The sequence below is a fragment of the Melanotaenia boesemani genome, chromosome 5 (genome assembly GCF_017639745.1).
Source record: "Melanotaenia boesemani isolate fMelBoe1 chromosome 5, fMelBoe1.pri, whole genome shotgun sequence".
Lineage (NCBI taxonomy): Eukaryota > Metazoa > Chordata > Actinopteri > Atheriniformes > Melanotaeniidae > Melanotaenia > Melanotaenia boesemani.
The window spans coordinates 4,513,830-4,540,184 of NC_055686.1; the positions used below are offsets into that span (position 1 = coordinate 4,513,830).

The following is a 26,355-nucleotide window of genomic DNA, read 5'->3' on the forward strand; positions in this document are numbered from 1 at the left end:
TCCTGAAATAAGAAAAAAGTCTAGACTTTAGACAAGTGATTATATCTTAAAACAAAGTCCTTTATTAAGTAAACAGCCTCATAAACAGCCTGTCAATGCTTCTGTTCAGTGTTGTTTCTTCTCCACTCTGAGAAAAACATGTTAAAACAAGAGCAGCTGCATGAATTCATGACCTGGTTGCAGGACGGTGCGTACAGAAGAGCTGAGGCTCAGCAGAGAAAGCAGGCTGTCTGGTAGATAGAAGGTTGGTGGTTCAACTCCCACGTCATCCTGATCCATCCCCCCTGGTTGGTGGTGGTTGGAGACGTGGTTGGCAGGGACTGTGTGGTGCTGCCTCTTCAGTAAGATTAAAACAAGCAGCAATTCTCAAATTAAGAAGAATCATCTGGTTTTTAGATCTTTTCTCTTAAAGTAAGAAACACTAAAAAGAAGCATTTACAGGCTGTTTACAGGCTGTTTATGAGGCTGTTTCACTTACTAAAGGACTTGAAATGAGTTTTTTACAACTTGCTTTAAGACATTTCTCACTTCTCTAAAGTCTAGATATTTTTTCTTATTTCAGGAAATCTTACAAGTGTAAAAGTCTGCCTGCATGGAAGGATCATTTCACCTGGTTTTAGTCTGAATCTTCTCAGTTTCAGCGCTTTAACTCGTATTAAGAGCTCATCAGGTCCAGACAGATGTTTCCAGCTGGCTCCGCCTTCGTGGAAACAGTTTTAATCTAAAGGCTCAAATGTGTCCTGCTGCACTTCAGCAATAAAGAGTCAGAAATTCATGTTGCTGCTTCACGTCTACGTGATAATAATCAGACCCACATCTGCGTGTTTTACAAAGCAGAGAAAGAAGTGGAAGCTCTAAGCTTTTTATTTAGAAATGTGGAACCTGGAAGACAGAAGATGGACATGAACATTGACGAGAATCCTAGTTTGAATCTCTTCTGGTTTCTGGCTGCAGCGTCTCTGTTACTTTCCATCCTGGTAGAAATCCTCCATTCTGATTGGTCGGCTGCTGCAGACGCTTTTACATGAACTCCTGTAAAAATTCATTCTTTTATAAAAACACGTTGAGGTTTCTCTTTCTATTGTTTGATGTTTCAGAATGAGCTGAGAGGAGAAACAGATCAGTCGGGTTTCATTTCTAATCAGAGTCTGTTATACGAATATTTCCTCACCAGTAAAAGCAAACTGGATTATAGAGCATCAATAATCTGTGGAGTCCATCATAAAGTGGATAAACTGTTCAGGATGATCAGCCCAACAGAAACTCTGCATCAGGTTCTTAACAGTCTCCAAGGGCAGACTAGCTATCGGGAGTATCCCGGTGGGTCGATGTGTCTGTGGGCCGGTGTGGCTGTAAAAAAAAACAACTTTTAATGCAGTTTGGCCTTTAATGTGTCTAAATGGATGTGTGTCAGACCCCTTTCACCTCGGTCATGGGGCTTTTGGCCAATCACAGCCGAAGGCCTGGCCTGGGGTCCAGGCCCCCTCCTCTTATTCATCTTCATCTTAATCCATCAATCACCCGTACAAAAATGAAGAAGTGTAAGGGAGGAGTGTGAAGGTTGAGAAAAAAAAGACATGAACTACAAACAGATGTCAGAAAGTGACAAATATACTTTATTTAAAGACGTCATCCTCAGCAGCAGCTGCAGCTCTCACGTTGACGTCTGTTTCATGCTGGTGTTTTTTCAGTACATTCAATACATGAATATTTGTGGTATTTTTATCTATTGCTTATTTGAACTAGTGTAAAATATACTTGTATAATAATAAAATGATTGCTTCATTTCATTATTATTCAGGTATGTTATATTTAACAAGAATATCTCGTTCTTATGTGCAGCAAACTCATGAGGAGACTCAGGGTGTGTGTTCAGCCAGCTCATCAGCAGACTGGAAGTTAGGCCGAACTGAGGGAGAGAAACATCTGTATCCACGGCTGGACTGTGGAGAAGAAGGAACCATTGTTCTGTGTTTTCATCTGCCCAGGAGAGGAATGAAAGATAACAAAACAGGCACACTTTTTAATCCATCTTTGATATTTTAGGTACATCTATCAGTCCCACTCCACAGGTAGACATCTTTGGTGTGTGTCCGGATGAACTCGTCACTATGTCCATGTGAGACAATGTTCAGCGTTGCCATCTTTGAAAGCAGAAGAAGATAATTCAGTTCAATCTAAGACGCCCTGAAAATTTTACTCTTATTGGAAATCATTGTTAAATTATGTTAAACTTCCTGCTTCTGAAATATTTCCATGATATTAACATTTAGCTCTGACTGCCTCTCTGTACCTTTGTGCATTGACTAAGGAAACTGCCTGCTTTTAGGAAGTGGGGGCTTCCCTGGACAAATAGGGGTGAGAGTCTGAGGCCCTGAAAAGTACCAGCGATGCACAACAAACCTCAGCAGCACTTCATGTAAATGTAAGTCGGACTGGTTGCTGTGTGTTCCGGAGACAGGTGATATAACAGATCTGAATGCTTTTTCTTTTTAATTTCTTTTAAAGTTTGTTTATAATTAACTTGTTATTGCTTCCTGCACCCTGCTGTAATGCTTTTAATGTTTTATGTAAAACACTTGCATTACAAATAAATTTGCCTTGCCTTGCAAGTAAAAATGAAAAATCCATGAGCATCAGGTCCAAACAGATGTTTTCAGAGAGGAAAATAAGTTTAGACAAGCAATACTTTTCATTCATTCAGACAGTTCTGTGACAGTTAAAGCTCATGATAAAAATTGTTCCACCACATTTTTACCTATCAACTGGAACATTTTCAAACAAAATTTTATCTGCATGAGAGCATTTTAATATACCATGGAAGAGATCCAGTCAGCTTCACTAAGAGAAAGGTAAATAAATTCTGGCTCTGGTTTTGCTGTCTGCACTGAGGATTCCTTTTATTACACTGATTCTTATTAACAAATCCGGATATTATATGATTTATTGTAAAATGAGTTTGACTTTGCACCAAAAAAAGCAGATTTTTATTTTTATGAAAACATGGAAGTAAAGGAGAAACACTAAAATGGAGGAGACAAACTGGTTTACCTGCACTGTACTGAACTGGAGGAGTGATCTGTTTACACATGAAACCATAACACAGGTGGAGGTGAGTTCCAGCAACACTGAGACAAACTGGATGATCAGAGTGAAACTTTGAGGAAGATGAACGTCTTCCTCTTTCCTCAGAAGTTGTCCTGAAACTGGTTGTGTGATAAGAAGCTTCTCTGGAGGTGAAGTGAAGTGTTGTCAGAGCTGCTGATGTCCTGAAGGACTTAAAGTCTCTCTTAGTCTGACAGGAAGATGAAGATGTTGCTGGTGATGGTCCTCCTCCTGCACGGTAAGATCAGCTTCCTCTCATCATCCTCACTTCCTTCATCTTCCTCTCTGATGGTGGAAACGTCACATTTCTTCTTCTCTTGTGTGTGTGTGAAGCAGAAAGCAGCTGTGTGTTGGAGTGTGTGAGTGTTTCAGAGAGAAACTGTGGAGAGCTGCCACTGTTTCCCAGATTCTTCCTTTTAGCTGACGAGGGAAAGTTTAGCAGTGAGGACGTTTGCTGGAATTTACTTTGGAAAAATCCAGGAATTTCTTCTGACTGGAATCTGATCTGCAGAGAATCCAGCTGATCCACAACGTAACTACAGATTCTACTAAATGATCGTTGTCAGTCTTTCCCATCATTTCTCAGAGTTGTTGGTCTGCTGCTGCTTCATGAAATATTCCAGATGAGAGGAACCAGTCTTGGTGTGTTGGAGCCAAACAATCAGAATAAACAGAATCCAAAGCAAGGAAAGAGTCCACGTATCGGAACAGGTTAGAAATATGAACCAACATGCAGAGGAAATTAATGACATTCTATTCTATTCTATTCTATTCTATTCTACAGTCATTTAGCAGACGCTTTTATCCAAAGCGACTTACATTTGAGAGGAAGAACAACACAAGCATGAATTCAAACAAGATGGGACGTCATAATTAAGTGATGGTCAGACCGCTTTTGAGTCCAGTTGTACCCAGGTGCTGTCATGTAGTGCTAGTGCAGTGCATATAATTATTTTTTTTTAAATACAGGATCACGATTTCATCACACAATATCAACTTGGTCATAAGTGCATGATTTCACCCCACAATATCATCTTGGGCATAAGTGCACACAGCTTCTTCAGTACTTGGTTAAGCCAAAAAGCTGGACAAATCTTTCTGACTCATTTAGTTAAGCTAAATGTGGAAATGCTCCTTAAACAACTGAGTCTTTAGCTTGGTCTTAAAAGTGGATACGGACTCTGCGGATCGGACGGAGTTTGGTAGATCGTTCCACCACCGGGAACAACAGAGGAGAAGAGTCTAGCTACTGATTTTGCACCACGTTGTGGTGGGAGCACTAGGCGTCTTTCACTGGTAGAGCGTAACTTTCGAGAGGGAGTGTAGCTCTGGATTAAGGAGTGAAGGTAGCCCGGAGCCGTTTGGGTTATTGTTTTGTAAGCCAGAAGCAGAGCTTTGAATTTGATGGTTGCTGCAACTGGAAGCCAGTGAAGAGCAATTAGCAGCGGAGTGACATGAACTCTTTTGAAGGTTGAAGACCAGACGTGCTGCTGTGTTCTGGATCATCTGCAGAGGTTTAACTGAACATGCATGCAGGCCAGCCAGTACGGAGTTGCAGTAGTCAATGCGTGAAATGACCAGAGCCTGGACCAGGAGCTGGGTCGTGTGTTCAGTCAGGTAGGGTCTGATCCTCCTGATGTTGTAGAGAGCAAATCGGCAAGACCGGGAAACCGAGGCAACATGGTCCTTAAAGGTCAGCTGGTTGTCTACCATGACACCAAGATTCCTGGTAGAAGATGTAGGCACTAGTGTGATTGAGTCAAGCTGCACACTTATCTGTGGCGGTAAAGAAGGACTGGCTGGAAAGACAATAAGCTCAGTCTTGGACAGATTTAGCTGAAGGTGGCGAGCCTTCATCCATGCAGAGATATCAGCAAGGCATGCTGATATTCGCATTGAGATGGTTGTGTCATCAGGTGGGAAAGAAAGGAAAAGCTGAGTGTCATCTGCATAGCAGTGGTAGGAGAAACTATGAGAGCTAATGACTGCACCGAGTGAGGAGGTGTATAGGGAAAAGAGAAGAGGGCCGAGCACCGAGCCCTGAGGCACCCCTTTTGTCAGCCCATGTGATCTGGACACACCCCCTCACCAAGATACTTTGAATGATCTCCCTGTGAGGTAGGATGTAAACCACGAGAGGACAGATCCTGAGATGCCAAGCTCCAAGAGTTTGGAGAACAGTATATGATGGCTGACCGTGTCAAAGGCAGCCGACAGGTCCAGCAGTATAAGGACTGAGGATTGACCAGTGGATCTGGCAAGTCGTAGGGAATCAGTAACTGACAGGAGAGCAGTTTCAGTAGAGTGACCTTGCCTATATCCAGATTGATATGGATCTAACAGGTTGTTGTCTTGGAGGAACTGTGAGACCTGACTGAAGACGGCACGCTCTAGTAGTTTAGACATGAATGGAAGCAATGAGACCGGCCAGTAGTTTTCAACCTGGGCTGGGTTGAGTGTGGGTTTCTTCAGCAGTGGGGTAACACGAGCTTGCTTGAAGGCAGAAGGAAAGACACCGGATTTAAGAGAGGAGTTGATAATGAGTTACTGCAGATTTGACTGTAGGTAAAATGCTCTGCAGGATGTCAGAGGGAACAGGATCAAGAGGACAGGTTGTGGGTTTTGAGCTGACTAGAAGTTTAGAGACATGCTGTACAGATTGTTGAGGAGAGTTCAGGTGTTCACAGGATGAAGTAGAAAAGTGGGATGTGGATCAGAGTGATGGTCAGATCTGAGGAATGAAGGCCAGAAGGCCACAGATCGGTTCTGAGGAAAGAGGACGTTCAGTTTTCCTGTTGTTTGTGGCAGCAGCCTCCTCCCTCTGAAACCTGAGCCTCATATATATATATATATATATATATATATATATATATATATATATATATATAATGACATCCGGAACAGCAAGTGAGTCTCTGGATCTTCCACCATTGCTCTTAATATACAGTTAAAATGCTAAATAACTAACAAATAGCTATGTTGCTTTTCAGTTTTTTTCATGGAAAAGTTGCTTTGAATTTTCACAGCATAATGACACTAAAAGAACCAGTAACATTCATTTTGATTTCTTTTCCTTGTTAAAAAAAAAAACAAATATTTTTATTACAAATTTCTACATCCCATAGAAGAAAATCTGTGTACTGCAATTAAATTGTGTTTTTCTTTATTTTAAAAACTAAAAGATAAAAATGCAGTACTTGACAAATGACAAAATTCACGGGTGGCAGCATGGCCCTGATAAAGGCCGCCACCGCAGATTCTTTTCGGATCAGGGGGAGCAGAGACAAAAGCCACATTAAAAAGGGTAAAAGGTTTACAAAACAGATTATTGAAATAAAAAAATAATGTGAATCATCTAGTCTTGGCCCTCTCAGGTGTTCCGTACTGTCCAAGTATGCAGCTTCTGGCAGCGTTCCGAACAGGTTCCGGGTCGGCTGTTGCGCTCCTCCCCGCAATCCGCCCGCCATTCCTCTGGAGGTTCTGCGGCACCTTGCGGCCTCGGTCGCTTCCGGTTCTAGCTGCTAATGGTTTCGGCCAGCCATGTTCTCAGCCACTACCTCTGATCACGGTTGTATCTCTCTCCCAGAAGCATCCCTTGTCTCCTTTTCCCCATGTTTCACTCTGCGGGCTCTGCCTAAATACTCTCAGGACAGCCCGCACCTGTGGGGCTCGTTAAGGCTTGATTGGCCTCAGAGGGTGTCAATAAAACCAATATATAGCCCATTACATAAAACCAAGGATATAAAGCGAGTAACACATGCAGTTAAAAGTATAAATAAATAGCACAAATAAAATAACATGCAGCTAAAAAAATTAATAAAACATGTCCTAATTAAAATAAGTCCCACTCCCTCTTTGGTCCTGTCACACTTATAGCAGATATTTATGAAAAATTATAAGTTATATTTGTTTCAAAAGAAAACACTTGTGTTTCTAAAGGAGTTTTATTTAGCTGGCTGAAGAAAAAAATGGCTGTTTGGATTGGAAAGGCTGCAGACCCCTGCACTAAACACTTAAAAAGGTTTAGCAGCAGTTTTTTCTTTAAACAGTAAAAGTTAAAATATTTCTTCATATATATTTATAAAATCAAATATTTATGAGAAAGAAGGATGAAATGTTCAGGATTTACTAACTAAAAGGTAAAAAGTCAGCAGGATGAATTTAAAGCTGTGAAGCTGCTTCCGTCTAAACACAGAAGGAACAATATGTGATGAATATCAGCATCAGGTGAACAGACAGAAAGCAGGATTAGAATCTCACAGCTTCTAGATGGTGAGGAGAGAGAAATATTCACAATATGCCCAAAAACTTCCATCCATGCACCTTTACTGTTTCATTATCCAGATTTCTGGCCTATAAAGTCTCTAACCTTTCATTCTTAGCTAGACTGTTTAGTTTCACCTCTTGCGCCTGCACCCTCTGCTACCGGGAGTTAAGGGGTTAATATCCGGTCTTATGGATGTAACATCAGGTCTGTGAATGTAACTATAAACATGTGTTTATGTTCCACAGTCTTTGTGTCCTCTCAGTGTACTCTTTGTCTGTTTGTCGTCTCAGTGTCCTCTCTGTCCTGTTAGTGTCCTCTTTGTCTGTATCCTTTCAATTTCGTTGTTGTTTATCCTCTGTGTCTTGTCTGACTTTTTGTCCTCTCCCCTTCTTTCTATCCTCTCAGTGTTCTCTTTCTTTGTCCTCTCAGCGTCCTTTCTGTCTGTCTATCCTCTCATTGTCCTCTCTCAGACATTGACACATCAGGAATTTGGTCTGTAGGACACTATCTGGTCCAGTTTCCAGCGTTTCTCTTCATTCTTCCTTGTTTGTGTCCTCACAGTTTCCCAGCATGCCCTGGCTGGGGTGGTGGAAGTGAATGAGGGGGCGGAGTCGGTCCTTCTGCCCTGTGAGTTTGATGGTATTCTAACTAAAGAAAACCTCAGAGTCGTGTGGACTCGCAGCGATCTCAGTCCCATATTTGTCCACCAGAGAGGAGAAGAAGGTGATCTGGAAGACCAGCGTTACAGAGGACGAACATCAATGAAACCTGATGCTTTAGACTCTTCAGACTTCAGTCTCACTCTGAGAAAACCACATCTGTCTGACAGCAGCATCTACACCTGCTCCATCACTGATGGAGTAAATGTACGGAGAGTAACGGATGTTGAGCTGAAGGTGAAAGGTAAGCAGCAAACACCTGCTGTAGATACAGGTCAGAGGTCAACCTGAAGGGAAGAACAGAGTGAAGGAACAACCTGATGAGTCCTTTATTAGAAGAGTAGAAGAAGAAGAGAACAGAACTTTATGTTCATGCTGCAGAACAGTGAGAAGCAGCTTGTGGGTAGAAGATGTTCCTGATTCTGTTCTGGTTTTGTCCTGAGTGCTCTGTAGAGTTCTCCAGAAGGCAGGACGGAGACCAGGGTGTGTCCAGGGTGTGTCAGGTCCTTAATAATACAGCTGGCTTTCTGCTGGAGTCCACCAGTGTAGATGTCTCTGAGGGGGACATGTGGTCTCTGTCTCCACTCTGGTCCTCTCACCACCTGCTGGAGGTCTTTACTGTCCTCTGCTGAGCTGGTGTGGATCAAAGTCAACAGGGACCAGCTTTGATGTGAGAGAGGACGAGTCTTTTAAAACATCTGGTGGTGACGGCGTGAGAGCGACTGGACAGGAATCATTCAGACAGTTTGATGGAGGCTGACTTAAGGTAGGTGGGGACCACAGACTGCTGTAGCAAGAGGTTGGAGATGGTTGTAAAACCTCTGCTGGTTCATCTGCTCATGACTCCAGTATCCGTCCAGTAAGTCCATCTAGAGCAGCTGGACAGGCTGGTTCTGACCTGATACTGCTGATGGACTGGTTCTTCTCAGGAAGACCAGGATCAGTGTGAGCCTCTCTGTTGTGGTAGTTGAAGTGAATGAAGAAGTGGTTCAGAGAGTCCAGTAGGGTGCAGTCCATGGAGTCCTTCTCCAGGCTCTGGTGGGTCCTTATAAACCTGCAGATCCCCGACTTGAAGGCAGCATCTTGTGTTGATTTAGTTTTCCTTCTGTTCCTGCTAAAAAAATGAAAAAGCTGTGACTGAATAACATTGTTCTGTCTTCTCAGACCATCAGGAGGAGGTGAAGGTGACTGAGGGGGCGGAGTCTGTCATCCTGCCCTGCAGAACAACACCTGACCTGCCCAAAGACGTCACTGTGGAGTGGACTCGCTCTGATCCAGATTTAATCATGGTTCATGTCTATCCAATCACAAGTAAAGACTTTATGAAGCAGAGCAAGTTTTACAGAGACCGTACAGAGATGTACGAAGACCTGCTGAGATCTGGAGACGTCAGTCTGACCCTGAAACACCCCACAGACAGAGACACGGGAAGCTACATCTGCACGATTTACAGAAACAAAGACATCCTAAGACAGAAAGTAGTTCTGATACACGTCAAAGGTCAGTGATGTAGATACACGTTAGAGATGTAGGTTAAAGTCTGAGCTTTAGACACAGCTTAGAGATGAAGATACAGATCAGAGATGGAGATAAAGATCAGAAATGCAGATACAGGTCTGAGATGTTGATCAAGGTTAGAGATGTAAATATTGGTTAGAAGTCAGATATTTAGATACAGGTCACAGGTGGAGACATATGTCAGTTCAGCGATATAGATACAATTCAGAGATGAAGATACATGACAGAGATGTAGTTACAGGTTTGAGATGTAGATACAAGTCAGCGGTCTGAGATGTAGATGCTGTGCAGAAATTTACATTCAGGTCAGAGATGTAGATACAGGACAGAAATGTAGATACAGGTCAGAGATGTAGATACAGGACAGAAATATAGATACAGGTCAGAGATATAGAAACAAGTCAGTGATGTACATACAGGTCAGAGATGTAGGTAAAGGTGAGAGATGTAGATAAAGGTCAGAGATGTAGATACAGGTCAGAGATGTAGGTAGAGGTGAGAGATGTAGATAAAGGTCAGAGATGTAGATACAGGTCAGAGGTGTAGACACATGTCAGGTCAAAGATATGGATACAATTCATAGATGTAGATACAGGTCAGAGATGTTGACACAGGTTTAGATGTAGATACAATTCAGTGGTCAGAGATGTAGATATAGTGCAGAGACGTAAATACAGGTCAGAAGTCAGAGATGTAGATGCTGTGCAGAAATTAACATTCAGGTCATAGATGTAAATACTCATCAGAGATGTACACACAGTTCAGAAATGTAGATACAGGTCTGAGGTGTAGATACAAGTCAAACTTATAGCTAGGGGTCAGAGATGTAGGTAGAGATGAGAGATGTAGATAAAAGTCAGAGATGTAGATACAGGTAAGAGATAAAGATACAGATCACAGATGTAGATACAGGTCAGAGGTCAGAGATGTAGATACAAGTCAGAGTTGTACAAAACAAGTCAGAAATATAGATAAAGTTTATAAATGTAGATACAGATCAGACTTATAGATACAGGTCAGGGATCAGAGATGTAGATACATGTCAGAGGTCAGAGATGTAGATAAAAAGAGAGATCAGAGATGTAGATACAGGTCAGAGATGTAGATAAACGTCAGAGATGTAGATACAGGTCAGAGATGTAGATAAACGTCAGAGATATAGGTACAGGTCAGAGATGTAGATAAACGTCAGAGATGTAGGTACAGGTCAGAGATGTAGATAAACGTCAGAGATGTAGATACAGGTCAGAGATGTAGATAAACGTCAGAGATGTAGGTACAGGTCAGAGATGTAGATAAACGTCAGAGATGTAGATAAACGTCAGAGATGTAGGTACAGGTCAGAGATGTAGATAAACGTCAGAGATGTAGATACAGGTCAGCGATGTAGATAAACGTCAGAGATGTAGGTACAGGTCAGAGATGTAGATTAAGGTCAAAGATGTAAATAAAGGTAAGAGATGTAGATATAGGTAAGAGATAAAGATACAGATCCCAGATGTAGATACAGGTCAGAGGTCAGAGATGTAGATACAGGTCAAACTTATAGATATAGGTCAGAGATCACAGATGTAGATACATGTCAGAGGTCAGAGATGTAGATACAGGTCAGAGATCAGAGATGTAGAGAGGTCAGAGATGTAGATACAGGTCAGAGATGTTTATACAGTTCAGGGGTCAGAGATTTAGAGACAGATCAGAGATGTAGATGCAGGTCAGACTTGTAGAAACTGATCAGAGATGTACTGTAGATATAGGTCAGCAGTCAGAGACGTACATACAGGTCAGAAATGTACATAGAGGTTACAGATGTAGATACAGTTCAGAGATGTCAATACACGTTAGAAATGTTTATATAGGTCAGCGGTCAGAGATTTAGCGACAGGTCATGATGTATGTATAGTTATGTAGCTATGTAGATACAGGTCAGAAATGTAGATACAGATCAAAGGTCTGAGATGTACATACAATTCAGGGATGTAGATACAGATACTGTGCAGAAAGGTAGATTCAGGTCAGAGGTCAGAAATGTACAGTCAGTCAGAGATTTAGATAAAGGTCAGAGATGTTCATACAGGTCAGAGGCCAGAGGTGTAGATTCAGGTCGAGATGTCATAACTCTTCCTTTTTTCCACAGAACCATTTCCGTCTTGGGCCACAGCTGTTCTGGTTCTCCTGGTTCCGGTTCTTATCATCCCTGTTGGTGTTTTATATCATTTTAGGTTCTGTTTCATGTCAGGTGAGTCTCTAAAACTACACTACCAATAATGCTGATGGTCAGTATGAGTCTTCTTGTGGTACTCTGACAGTCAGATTTGTTCCAGAAATTGAGACAGAAATGTGGAGTGAAAGTTCAGGTTTTGTTCCAGAAGTCAGGAAAGCTCCTTCAGACTGAGTCCTTCACCAGTAAAGCAGCTCCACATCATGACTTTATCAAACAGAGTTGAAGCTTCACTGCATTTATCTCACACAGAGTCTCCATGTGGAGCTTCTGTTCTTCTTCTGTGGTGGTAAACAGCTGGATGCAGCAGCTTCAGTACATGTTCCTCCTGGAGCTGAGCTCAGTCATATTAAAGTTCAGCTTCAAATGGTTCAGATCAGAGAAGACTTATCAGATCTTCATGTTTCTGAGCTGATGTGTGTCAGACATGAAGACTGTGGAGGATCAGCCACCCAGTGGTGAAGATCGATCTATCTATCTATCTATCTATCTATCTATCTATCTATCTATCTATCTATCTATCTATCTAGCTATCTATCTATCTATCTATCTATCTATCTATCTATCTATCTATCTATCTATCTATCTATCTAGCTATCTATCTATCTAGCTATCTAGCTCTCTATCTATTATATATATAGCACTAGGCATCTTTCACTGGCAGAGCGTAACTCTCGAGAAAGAGTGTAGCTCTGGATTAAGGAGTGAAGGTAGACAAGAGCTGTTTGGGTTATTGTTTTGTAATCCAGAAGCCTTTGGCCTGGTTAAAAACCAGACGTGCTGCTGGATTCTGGATCATCTGCAGAGGATATGTGAGCATGCAGGCAGGCCAGCCAGAAATGAGTTGCAGTAGCAAAGCCTGAAATGACCAGAGCCTGGACCAGGAGCTGTGCCGTATGTTCAGTCAGGTAGAGTCTGATCCTTCTGATATTGTAGAGAGCAAAATGGCAAGATCGAGCAACCGAGGCAACATGGTCCTTAAAGGTCAACTGGTTGTCTACCATGACACCAAGATTCCTGGTAGAAGACATAGGCACAGATATGCTGCACGCTTATCTGTAGCGGTAAGGAAGGATTGGCTGGACAGACAATAAGCTCGTTCTTGGACAGATTTAGCTGAAGGTGGCGATCCTTCATCCATGTGGCGATATCAGCAAGGCATGCTGATATTCACATTGAGACGGTTGTGTCGTCGAGTGGGAAAGAATGGAAAAGCTGAGTGTCATCTGCATAGCAGTGGTAGGAGAAACCATGAGAGCTAATGATTGCACCAAGTGAGGAGGTGTGTAGTGAAAAGAGAAGAGGGCCAAGCACCCCCTTGCCAAGATACTTTGAAGGATCTTCCTATGAGGTAGGACATAAACCACGAGACGACAGACCCTGAGATGCCAAGCTCCGAGAGTGTGGAGAACAATATATGATGATGAGGCAGCAGATAGGTCCAGCAGTATAAGGATTGAGGATTGACCAGCGGATCTGGCAAGCTGTAGGGAATCAGTAACTGAGAGGAGAGCAGTTTCAGTAGAATGGTCTTGCCTATAGCCAGGCTGTTATGGTTGTTGTTTTTGTTTATGTTATATTTTCCATGTGTGTAGTTGGCTTTATGCTTCTGAAAACTACATTTATTTATTTATGTTCTGTATGTTGTAAATTTAATCCTAAAGAGTCATAATACAGGCCTCAGCACATAGTTTAATATTCTGTACTGGAAACATGTTAAATGATATTGCTCCTTTTTAGTTCTTTATAATTGAAAATAATAAAGTAGAAAAATAGTAGAATTTGCCAAAGAAAATCCAAAACTTAGATTTGAGGAATTTAATATTTTAGCAACAAAGCCTATAAAGATATTAAAATGTTATTATTATAAAATATAATAAAAGGGTGATGAATGCATGGTTGGCAGAGCCCCAGGAGACTCTAGAATCACATCTGTAGATAATAACAGGAAGGCTATAATACCGAAGGGGACACAGTGTGTTTTTTATGTGTGTGTATGTATAGACTGATGCGACTATGATCAGAAAAAAAAATGATGTATCTGTTGTGGTAGAAAAATGAATTGCCAGAGTCTGGTTGAGAGAAAGTGTAACAATTTTTATTTAGGAAAAAGAACAGACAAATACTTGCAGCAAGGAGAGTGTCACCTGACTCGAGCAGAGTCAAATGAGACTCTGAGGAGGTAAGAGGAAAACAAAATTTATACATTTCTGTTGAACTAATCTTCCTTCCTGAAGACCTTGGGTGGACACAAAATACCCAGGGCTGGCGTCAAACCACCCTGACATAGTTGTGCCTGACCAAGGGTCTGAGGTAGGACCAGATAATGGTCATCTTACACTCGTAGTGAACATTAAACAGAGCATATGTATTTGAAAAGAACAAACCTTAAAAGTGAATTAAAGCATGATGAGTAATAATAATAATAATAATAATAATAATAATAATAATAATAATAAAAGTGTCATGTAGTAACAGTTAATGAATAAATGAATAAATGTATATAATGAAAGAAATAGTGGGATAAATGAGTTCTTAACAAAATGAATATATGAAACAATAAGGCATTATAAGTAGAATTTCCTTTACATTGTGTATTCCTGATGATACACAGACATTGAGCTCATAATGCTGCTGATCACCATAATCTAAGCTGAGAATCTCCTCTCAGCTAAATAGTAAAACTCAGTACAGTCGTCTGAAAAATGTGCTATGGCTGTTTAATATAAGCCTTTTTCACTTTATCTGCACAGATAAGGGAAAAAATCTAGATACACCAAATATTATTTAAACTTCCACCATCATCTGCTTTCCAAATGTTGTAGGGGTGCAGGGCTGCTCTTGGAAACTAGATGTTTGGGGGACTGGTAGCCTTGTGGTCTTGGGTATGGAGAACTTGGGTTCAAGTTCATGGTGTGCCAACAAAACCACTTTAAGGCACCTAACCCCACCCAACTGCTGTCAGGTGCTGAAACATGGTTGCCCACGGCTCTCTAGTACAACTAGAGATAGATTAAATGTAGGGCTGAATTTCTCAATTGAGATAAATAAACTAAAAATTATTGTTATCATGTTGTTGTTGTTAAAGTCACTCCCTCACTTATTATGCACTTTTTTGAGTAGTCACAGCTCAGTAGCATCACGACGTTGAGAAAATGCAATTTATAACCTTTTATTCTAAGACGCTGCATGATGTTGCAGATGAGTTTTGGTTTACACACTGCCTCATCAAGTGGTGGGACATTGATGGGTATTTTTCTATCATAAAATAAGACACAAAGAACTCAGAGTGAAGTCAGCTTCATCGCGATGGGGAGAGACGGTGGTTCAGCACTCAGAGAGTGTCTGGTGTCAACTCCGAAGTCTCAACCCCAGTGCACCCTTTTTATTGAGCAGCTATCACACTTCAGTAGAGCAAGCAAAGTTCTCGCAAACTTCAAACAGGGAAACACATCAGCATACAACACTTTATGACCCTTTTCACACAGAGCTGTGACCACCACATCCTGTCCTCTGCAGGGTGGGTGAGACAACAAATCATTACCCATCCTTAAGGGAGAAAGTTTAAACTGTTAACTTTAAACTGTCAACTTTGCTTACTCTAACAGACATATAAACCCTCCCAAAAATAATCACAAATCCATCCTGGCCACCCCAGTGAAAATTTCTGGCCTGGTTGATCCACGTCCTCAAAGAAACTGCTGGAACTTCTTCTCTCTGAACACTGAGAGTCCTCCACCAGTATGAGACCCAGAGACCAAGATGAGATGGTCATGTGACCATCAGAGCTGCTGCTGCTAATGTTGTTGTTTTCTCTCAGTCTACCAGGTGGAGGCGAAGTCAGGGGTGGAGTCTGTCCTGCTGCCCTGCAGAACCACAGTTCACCTGCCTGGAGACGCTAAAGTGGAGTGGAGGAATAATCTCAATATAAAGGTCCATGTGTATCAGAGCGGTTCTGACCAGCCTGATGAACAACATCAGTTGTATAGAACCAGAACAGTGATGGAGAGAAACCCTCTACAATCTAGAAACCTCAGTCTGACTCTGAAACACCCCACAGATGGAGACAGTAGGACCTTCACCTGCAGAGTATTCAGCAGGGAGGGAAACATCCTGATGGAGAAGAAAGTTCATCTCACAGTCAGAGGTCAGTGGATTAAATCTGATGTTGGAGTATTTTTCCAATCAGCTGATCAGCTACATTTAAACTTCATCTAATCCCTTTAGAAATTTAGAGCTTAAACAATAGTAGCTAATTCTAATCAAAGAAGGTTTTAGGAAACAAAGTGTGAAGCAACAATTATAGTATTGTTTGCCAAAGAAACCATCAAAGTCTAAACTTAAAATTAGAATCATAGATCCAGAAGGCAGATTAATAATAGTTACAATATCTATTCAAAATGTTAAGTTATGTATTGCAAATATATATGGTACAAATGTTGATGACCCCTCCTTCTTTCACTCCCTCTTTGCCACACTCTGTGGTCATTCAGATAACACACTAATCATAGGAGGGGATTTTAACATTATACTGGACAAACATAGTACCACAGGAGCTCATCGAGTTACACAGTATGTCATATACAATTACACAGTACATGAAGGATATTGATCTTTGTAATGCTTGGCACTCTCACCATCCCACACTAAGAGAGTACACTTTCTTCTCTTCAGTTCATCATTCCTATTCTAGGTTAGATTATTTCTTAACTAGCAGCTCGCTGATGAGTGACATCAACCAAAACAAAGGAAATCTCAAGCTTACAAAACCACTATTGTCTATCACAATCCCAAAGTTGGCACACTGTGAGTCGATGAAGCACAGCTGTGTCGAATGACGGTGGCAGCTCCTTCTTAAGGCCCCAGCAACGATCTGACTGGGCCGTGTAGACGGAGGCACGATGCAGGCTGTGTCCAATCCCGTTAATGGGCGGTGCAAATGATCTGGAAGTGGATGAATCTGACCAATCCATCAATCCATCAGCATGGTAGGTGGTTGTCTCCAGCTGGATCTGGTTTTACTCATTCAAGCAGCAGAGTTCATTCATACATTCTCAGGCTGTAGGCCTGGTGATGTAACAACCATTACTTAAAGATCCTGAATTTATCAGCTACTTTAAAAGAGAATGGTCCTTATATCTAGAAAACAATGACTTGCCAGAAACTTCAGCGTGTGTTCTTTGGGAAGCAGGAAAAGCAGTAATGAGAGGGAAAATAATTTCCTTCTCTTCTCACAAGAAAAAGAAGGAAACTTTGAGAAATTCTGAGTTAGAACTCAGAATTAAATCCTTAGAGGACACTTACCATGTCTCCCCAGAAGAACACACACTAAATGCTATAAGGAAAGCTAAACTTGAACTTAATGAAATAATAGATAAAAAGACGCAATTCTTGGTGCAAAGACTTTGTTTGGAGAACTTTGAACATGGAAATAAATCTGGAAGGTTCCTGGCTAATCAGTTAAAAACAAGCAAGGAGAAAACAATGATCTCCTCTGTAAAGGATCCAGAAGGAAACATCAGCCACGACCCTGACAAGTTAAATATTTTTTTTTCAAAGAATTCTATAAAACATTTTATACATCACAGCTAACTACAACGGATGACAAAATTGAAATAATTTCTTAGTAGCATCAATCTTTCAAAATTAAAACATGAAAATGGTTTTGGATTCCCCCCTTTCAGTCGATGAACTCCATGAAGCTCTCCAACAATAAAGCTCCAGGTCCAGATGGTTACCCAGCAGAATTCTACAAAGAATTGTGGACAATTGGGCTCGATATTAAGTCATAAAGATTTTGGACCTAGTGGAGTACCTTACAATGTATATAAGAACTGCCCCAGGCTACTTCATAGGCTCTGGCAGATCCTGAAGGTGATCTGGAGGAGGAGCAAGGTAGCAGACCAGTGGAGACAGGCAGAGGGTGTGTGGATCCCAAAGGAGGAAAAGTCTCAGAACATCAATCAGTTCCAAACCATCTAACTGCTGAGTGTTGAAGGGAAGATATTCTTCAGCATTGTTGTCATGTGACTGACAGACTACCTCCTGAAAAACTTCTACATTGACACCTCGGTCCAGAATGGAGGGATTCCAAAGATCTCTGGATATTTAGAGCACACAGGCATGGTCACTCAACTTATCAGGGAAGCCAGGGAGAACAAAGGTGACCTGGCTGTGCTGTGGTTGGAGCTTGCAAACACCTATGGCTCCATGTCTCAAAAGCTGGTCGAAGAGGCACTGAACTGACATCACATCCTGAAGAAGTTCAGAGACCTTATCCTGGACTACTATGCCAACTTCAGCCTAAGAATTTCTTCCGTATCGACAGCTTCCGACTGGTACAAACTTCAAAAGGGAATTATCGCTGGATGTAAGATCTCAGTCATCCTTTTTGCACTCACCATGAAAATGCTAGTGAAGTCTATGGAAGTCCAGTGTAGGGGGCTCCTCAACAAGTCCAGTCCAACAGCCACCCATCCCCCCTCTAAGAGGGATTTTTAGAATATTTACAAATTTTTTAGAATATCACCAGCTTAAATCTTCCCCCTCCCCTTTATGAGTCTGCAGCGGTAAGGAGGGATGGGAGGCTGTCTGCTTACTGACTGGATAGTTTGATTAGTCACCATTCAATCAGATAGAAGTGGAAAGATATGGACAAATTTGGCAACCGCAACTTCAGAGTTTCGCATGCAGTTTTGTGCTTTGCATCTATGAACAGGGTTTTTACAAAATAACTTTATTTTTGTTTTCACAAATACATATCTATATTTTACAGCCATGCAAACCCTTTTCTGCACATTTGCAAACTTGAATTTTTCAGGCAGATTTTTTAACAGGGTGACAAGCTTGATTTATAGACGCAAACTCTGAAATTATTTGCAACCATTACATTACAATGGCAAAATCTTTATGACTTAATATTAAGACCATACAGAAAAGGCATTTGACTGAGTAAACTGGAAATTTTGAGTGGTAGCTTTGACCAAATTTGGGTTTGGGTCATCTTTCATTGACTGGGTAAGAATATTATATAACAACCTAAATGCATGTGTGAAGACCAATGATCAACCTTCTTTTCTTTCAGAAAATATAAACCTAGCAGAGCTCTTAGATCCAAAGACTCTGGTCAACTAGTCCAGATCAGAGTCCAGACTAAACATGGAGAAGCAGCATTTAGCTGTTATGCTGCAAACAAGTGGATTAACTGTCAGAGGAGATTAAACTTTCACCAAATGTAGACATTTTTAAAACCAGGTTAAAAACATTTCTTTTCTCATGCGCCTATGCATGAAATCTGCATGTTAACTTTTTTTAAACTTATCTTGCTTTTAATCATTTTATTGTAATTTATTATTTTATTGTGATTATGTTGTGACAGCCTGGTTGTCTGCCATTTCATGTGTATGTCTTTGATTAAACTCCCCTGCTTCACTGCTCCACCCTGCCTGAAATCAGCCAGTAAGATTTTAAAGATTAGATTAGAAAGACAAAAACAACCATTTGGTTGGTCAGCAGCTTCAGAGGTAACCGCCTTCTGAGCTTTTTTCCACACATTTCTCCTCTGCTCATATCGCAGCTGGTTCTGTCTGTCTTTCTCCATTTGTTGACCCAGGCGAACAAGTTCATCTACGGTGGTAACCCTGCTCCTCAGCTGACTGGCCAGTTGGGGGTTGATGTTCTTTAAAATCAGTTTTATAGTCTCTTCTTCAGTGATGTCTGGCTTCCAACGTTTACAAAGAGATTGATACATGTAGGTAAAGTCTCTGATGCTTTCCTTCTCTTCCTGGACTCTGTTGCGCACCCGCTCAGCCAATTCATCCTCGTAGTCTTCGGAGAGAAAAGCAGCCCGAAAATGCTGCTGGAATTCACTCCAGGAGTGGATTTTATGACGTGCTACGTCCCACCAGTCTCTGGACGTACCGTGGAGCACATTACGAAGAGTGGCGATGAGCTCCTCATCAGTAAGGGGGTTGAGAGCCAGGAAGTCCTCACACCGCTCAAGGTACTGTATTGGATCAGGGTGGTCATCAACTTTCCCATATGCAGGAAATTGAAGTTTGATGGGACTTTTCCCCATAGATCTATGTCTAGAGTCATTCTGCGGTGTTGATTTGTCAGGTGACACAGTGGAGTCCTCTGGAAGATCGGGTCTGAAGGTTGACTGTAATCTGGAACGCCCTACAGATGTCAGAGGGTGTTCCCCATGGAACACCTCAGGATGGGTCTGTATGCTTGCCTGTCCTGTGGAAGTAGCCGCTTTAGCTGCTGTCATATCTGCAGCCATGGAATGAACTGACTCTTACCTTACAGTCTGTGACTGTGACAATACCCTGTGTGATCCTGCCGGCACTGAGCCTAGCTTTTCCTGCAGTGGCCGGACTTGACTTAATTTTCTTTTCTGGATTACAGTTTGATGTCTCTGAGAACAGTTATTGGTTTAAAACAAAAAAGGAACACCAGTATCAGTTCTTGGGAGCATCTGCTCTAATGCCCAAAGTTGGATCATTTCCACATCTTGCTTTTTTTTCTTCTGTCGCTCCAGCAGATTTACTTCCTCTCACCCCATGCCATGATCCCCTGGAAGCTGCCACTCATAGTGCTCATCTGGATGACTTTGGAAAAAAACAATTACTATGTCAATTGAGAAACAACACAGTCGTTTGCACCAACACTTTGGGCTGTACAAGTGTTCTCACACATAAAATCTTCCTCTCACACAATGTGCCTATAAAACAAAAACCTTACCGGACATCTCCAGCCAAACTTGGGGTAATTAAGGAACATGTACAGGAAATGTTGGAAAAGGACCTTATAGAGCCATCTACTTCTCCATATGCCGCCCCAGTGGTCCTAGTGCCGAAAAAACAGGATCCTAAACCACGATTCTGTGTGGATTACAGGAAACTAAATGCAGTCACCCATACAGATGCCTACCCCTTACCCAACATCCAGGAAATCCTGGAATCTCTGGCTGGAGCTGCCATATTCACAACCTTGGACCTTAACAGTGGTTATTGGCAGGTCCAAATGGATGAGGAAAGCCGTGAAAAAACTGCTTTTGTCTGCCCACTTGGCTTATACCAATTTAAAGTGATGCCTTTTGGACTTAAAAACGCCCCGGCCACTTTCCAGCGGCTGATGGAGCTGGTTTTGGGTGACCTGAGAGGAACAGTATGTCTAGTCTACCTGGATGACATTATCATTTATTCAAACACCCAGGAACAGCACATGCAGGACATACAAGCCGTATTTGACAAGTTGCGAGCCGCAAACCTCACCGTGAATATGAAAAAGAGTCAATTCTTTCGTACATCCCTGAACTTCTTGGGTCACATCGTCTCTTCAGCTGGAGTGGAAGTCGATGCAGAAAAAACTAAGGCTGTTCAGGAATTCCCTGTTCCTCAAAATATAAAAGAACTACAACGATTTTTGGGAATGGCTGGATGGTACCATCGTTTTGTGCCCCGATTTTCTCAGCTCACTGAACCACTCAATGCCCTGAAGCGCAAGGGAGCAAGATTCATCTGGACCCCACAGTGTCAGGCAGCCTTTGAGGCCCTCAAACAATTTTTGGTTTCTCCACCCGTACTTGGCCATCCTGACTTCAGTCTCCCATTCATTGTGTACACGGATGCAAGTGATGTCGGTCTGGGAGCTGTACTGGCACAATCCACCAGTCTGGGGACAGAACAGGTTCTGGCCTTTGCCAGCCGTACACTAAATCAAGCTGAAAGGAATTACTCCACTACAGAGCAAGAGTGTCTTGCCGTTGTTTGGGCCCTGGAGAAATGGCGGTATTACCTGGAGGGGAGGCACTTCACTGTTGTTACTGATCATTCTTCCCTGATTTGGGTGTTCAAAACCCAGAAACCAAGCACAAGATTAATCCGGTGGGCCCTTCGTCTCCAAGAATTTACATTTACCGTAGAGTATCGCCGAGGACGTTATAACACTGTTCCAGATGCCCTATCAAGAGCACCAGTACCAGATCTCCAACCTCTAACTTGTGCCGTTGTGTTGCGCTCTGCAACCGATACTTCTAGAAACCTGCAGATCACAGACGAGGACATTTGGAAAGCTCAACAGGAGGATCCTGAGGTCCAAAGCCTGTATGAAAAAATCATGGAAACAGGGGAAGTTGCGGAAAGTCCCACAATCAGATTTACGGTGGTGGAGGACAAGGTGTACAGAATTCTCCAGTTACCTCACAAAACTCTGTATCAAGTCTTCATCCCATCTTCCCTCCGGCAGCAGGTACTTCACCATTACCATGACAACCCCTTATCTGGACACCTAGGGCGTTACAAAACATATAAACGATTACAGGCTCTTATGTATTGGCCCAGAATGAGTCTAAGCGTGAGGGATTATGTGCGATGTTGCCCAGTTTGCCAGCAATATAAACCAGAAACCCGGAAACCACCAGGGAAGCTTCAACAAACTTTTGTCAGCAGGCCTTGGGAGACGCTGGGAGTTGACCTCATGGGACCACTTCCACGTAGCAGCAACGGAAACCTATATCTGCTAGTCTTTGTGGATTATTATACTCGTTGGACAGAGTTATTTCCTCTACGAAAGGCCACCGCTGAAACTGTATCCCACACGTTGACTCGTGAAATCTTCACCCGATGGGGCACACCGGCATACATCCTTTCAGATCAGGGTCCCCAGTTTGTGTCATCTGTGTTTGAGGAAGTCTGTAGTCGATGGAATCTCAGACGGAAAAGGACCTCCCCATATCACCCGCAAACCAACCTGACTGAACGAGTAAACCGCAACCTCAAGGCTATGATCGCATCATACGTGGGGGAGAACCACAAGAACTGGGATAAGTATTTACCGGAATTCAGATTTGCCCTCAACTCTGCTGTGCACGAAACCACAGGCGTTACCCCTGCAGAACTAAATCTGGGGCGACCACTAAGTGGACCCATGGACAATGAGTTCTCCCCACTCTTATGCGACCCTGATTCACCTGCCTATCCTACGACCGAACAGTTAACAGAACTCAAACAAATTGTTAACGAGAACATGGAAAAAGCACGTAAAAGACAAAAACAGTATTACGACAAAAGACGAAGGGATACAGATTTTGAAGTGAATCATCGTGTTTGGCTCCGTTCTCACCCCACTTCAAAAGCAGACATGTCCTATTCAGCCAAGCTTGCCCCCCGTTGGAAGGGTCCATACAGGGTCACTCAGAAAGTAGGTCCAGTCAACTACCAGGTTGTTTTGGAAAATACTGGTGAAGACCTGCGGATAGTTCATGTGACACAACTGAAGCCCTGTTATCCTACTGCGGCTGAAGTGGATAGGGCACAACGTAGTCAACTCTTAAAAATATTTGAGGAGGACAGTGATGAAGAAGATTTCCGAGGTTTTTCTGACCCTTCGCTGTGCGTCTAATTGACTCAAGTTTTGCAGTATATAGCAAATTCTTTCAAGGGGGGAGGAGTGTGACAGCCTGGTTGTCTGCCATTTCATGTGTATGTCTTTGATTAAACTCCCCTGCTTCACTGCTCCACCCTGCCTGAAATCAGCCAGTAAGATTTTCTTTTAGCCTTGAGAGGCTGGACCGAAAAAGTGATAAAAAGGGGGCAGCATTTACCTGGAGGGGAGGAGTCGGACAGTCGGAGAGTGAGAGAGGAGAGAGAGAGAGAGAGAGCTGTAGCAGGTGTGAGCAAGGGCAGACGAGTTCGGCACGAGGAGGCGGCTGCACAACAGGCAACGGACTCGCTGGATAGAGTGGTCCTGGTTCTTCCTGGATGCTGGAGTGGAGGACCGGTGTCGTGAGTCCCAGTCTGGTGTATCTTTTCCCTTTTTCGCTTGCTTGCGTGTTGCCGAGGAGAGATTTCCCTCGAACATCAGTCATTTCCTTGTTTTGGTGCCCCGCCGCGGGACGAGTTGGAAAACCCGGAGTGGAGTTTGTGGTGTTCTTTGTTAAATTGGGTTGGAACTGGATTGAACTAGGCCTTACAAGGTGGAACGGATTTATTCAGAGGCCGGAGTGAAGTGATGGATTGCCCCCTCTTTTGTTTTTGTCTTTCTAATTTTTGATGGCTGAAACTGAACTGAATTGAACAGAACTGACCTGTATATATTTATTTTTTTGTTCTTTTGTTCTGGTTTTGGGGGGGTTCTTTTCTTTGATGAAAACTGTTTTGAGATGAACAATTGCCATGGCCTTATTTTCAGTTTTGTTGGTTGCTCAGTTGCTATCTGTATAAATGTATAGTGTCATCATGAACTGGTGTTGGGTATGTTTCTTTATCTTTGCTAACAGGGTGTTTGTATGAACTATTTATGAACATCCTTTGTGGAGTGGTTATTGGGACTCAGGTAAATGATAAATGTCAGGAGAAAGACCTGGCTGGCACCCCGGAAGAATAAATAAATACTATTTGATTTGTGTTACACCTGAGCAAAACCGTCACAATGTGTTGATGCTTTTTACTATTTTAAATATCTGTAATGTCTGTTTTATGTAAAGCACTTTGAAATGTCCTGTACATGAAATGTGCTATACAAACAAACTGCCTTGCCTTGCCTTGTATGTGTGTGTGTGTGTGTGTGTGTGTGTGTGTGTGTGTGTGTGTGTGTGTCAGGATGAGCAGGATATAGGTGTGTATGTAGGGAAGGATCACATGCACTTTTGGAGGAGGCCTGAGTAGGCCTGGGGGTGGTGGGTTGTGAGCACTGTTAAGTGGGATAGCCCTGACCCACAACTCCTTGGCTGCACCTTGTGGCGGCTCGCCTCTCAGTTTTAAGTACACTTAGACTTTAAAACACAAAAACAGAACACAAACAACTTTTGGGGGGGTGTGCCATGTAGTGAATGGTGGCGGGGGACTGCTTGTGTGGCCTTGCTCCTTGCACAGCATGGCTACTGGTTACTAGATAGATAGATAGATAGATAGATAGATAGATCCCTGCTGATCCCGTGTTCTCCTCGTTCGAGTATTCTGCCTCACTGCTGCCTGGACCCTCTCCTACAATTGTTGCTACTATCTACCGTCCTCCAAAACATAATAAGGACTTTTTAAATGACTTCTCCAATCTCCTTACACTTTTCTCATCTCTGACGTCAAACACAATTATTCTTGGTGACTTTAATATTCATATGGACAATAACAGTAATGCTCTCTCCAAAAACTTATCATCTTGTCTAGAAAGTTTTGGTCTGCAACAATACATTAATTTCCCAACTCACTGTAAAGGTCATATCCTGGATTTAGTCTGCTGCTCTGGTATCACTCCCTTCGACTGTAAACCTCATATGCTCCCGTACACTGACCATAGACTCATTACTTTCAATGTCAACCTCCTTCTGTCCAGAATCATTCTCCCCCGGACCATCTCATTCCGTAGTGTTAAGGACATTAACATTGAGACTTTTTCTTCTGAAATGATCAATTTTCCCAGTCCACATGCCAACAGCTCACCGGATGACCCTGTTTCCCACTACAACAACAATCTCCATAATCTTCTGAATACTCATGCTCCACTGAAAACCAGATCCGTCTCTTTCACCCGCTCAGCTCCCTGGTTCACTCCTGCCCTCCGTCAGCTCAAATCCCAAGGACGACAACTGGAACGACTCTATAACAAAACTGGAATCACTATACACAAAGAAATGTACAATAATCATGTAATGCTATACAAGGACTGTCTCTCCTTAGCAAAATCTGCTTATTACTCTGGTGTCATTCAGTCCAATCAACACAACTCCAGAACTCTCTTCTCTCTCTTCACCAATATTACAAAGCCGTTCTCTTCCCCACCACATGCAATCCACTGACTTCTGTAACTCACTCATGTCTTTCTTTGTCTCCAAAATCTCCGACATTCACCAACATCTGGCCTCGTGGGGAGCTGCAGTCTCTGGAGTGGACTTCACCGCCCCCTACTCATCCCCCAAAATCACATTCTCCAGTTTTATTCTCTCCTCCGTCCAAGCCATCTCTGAATCTATGCTCAAATCCAAACCCTCTACCTGTCAGCTTGATCCAATCCCTACAGCTCTTGTCAAAACCTGCCTCTCCCCACTTGTTCCCCTCATCACCAACATCATTCACTCCTCCCTAATCTCTGGAACTGTCCCTCTTGCACTTAAAACCGCTACAGTCACACCTATCTTGAAAAAACCTGGCTTGGACCCCACTAATTTCAATAACCTTCGTCCGATTTCCAATTTACCCTTCATTTCCAAAATCCTCAAAGTCTGTTGCTTCTCAACTTCATAACCATCTTATCACCAACAATATTTATGAGCAGTTTCAATCCGGTTTCCGTCCCCTTCACAGTACCGAAACAGCACTCCTCAAAATCACCAACGACCTTCTCATATCTTCAGATTCAGGTTTACTATCCATTCTCATCCTTCTTGACCTCACCGCAGCATTCGACACTATCTCTCACAGCATTCTCCTTGACAGACTATCATCCATCTGCATCACTCACACCCCCCTCGCCTGGTTCACTTCTTACCTTTCTGGCCGCACACAATTCATTCGACTAAAATCCCATGTATCAAACTCTTTCCGTCTCTGCTGGTGTGCCCCAGGGCTCAGTCCTGGGGCCCCTCC

The 26,355-nt window shown here is 42.5% G+C and overlaps 1 protein-coding gene across 1 annotated transcript in view; it reads left to right on the forward strand.

Moving 5' to 3' along the window:
* Positions 1–26,355, forward strand: part of LOC121640415 — a 601,409-nt gene that overhangs the window by 123,437 nt on the left and 451,617 nt on the right. The window contains exon 11 of the mRNA XM_041986133.1: positions 15,591–15,917. Coding sequence (XP_041842067.1) covers positions 15,591–15,917 — 327 coding nt within the window. The remainder of the gene's footprint in view (positions 1–15,590; positions 15,918–26,355) is intronic.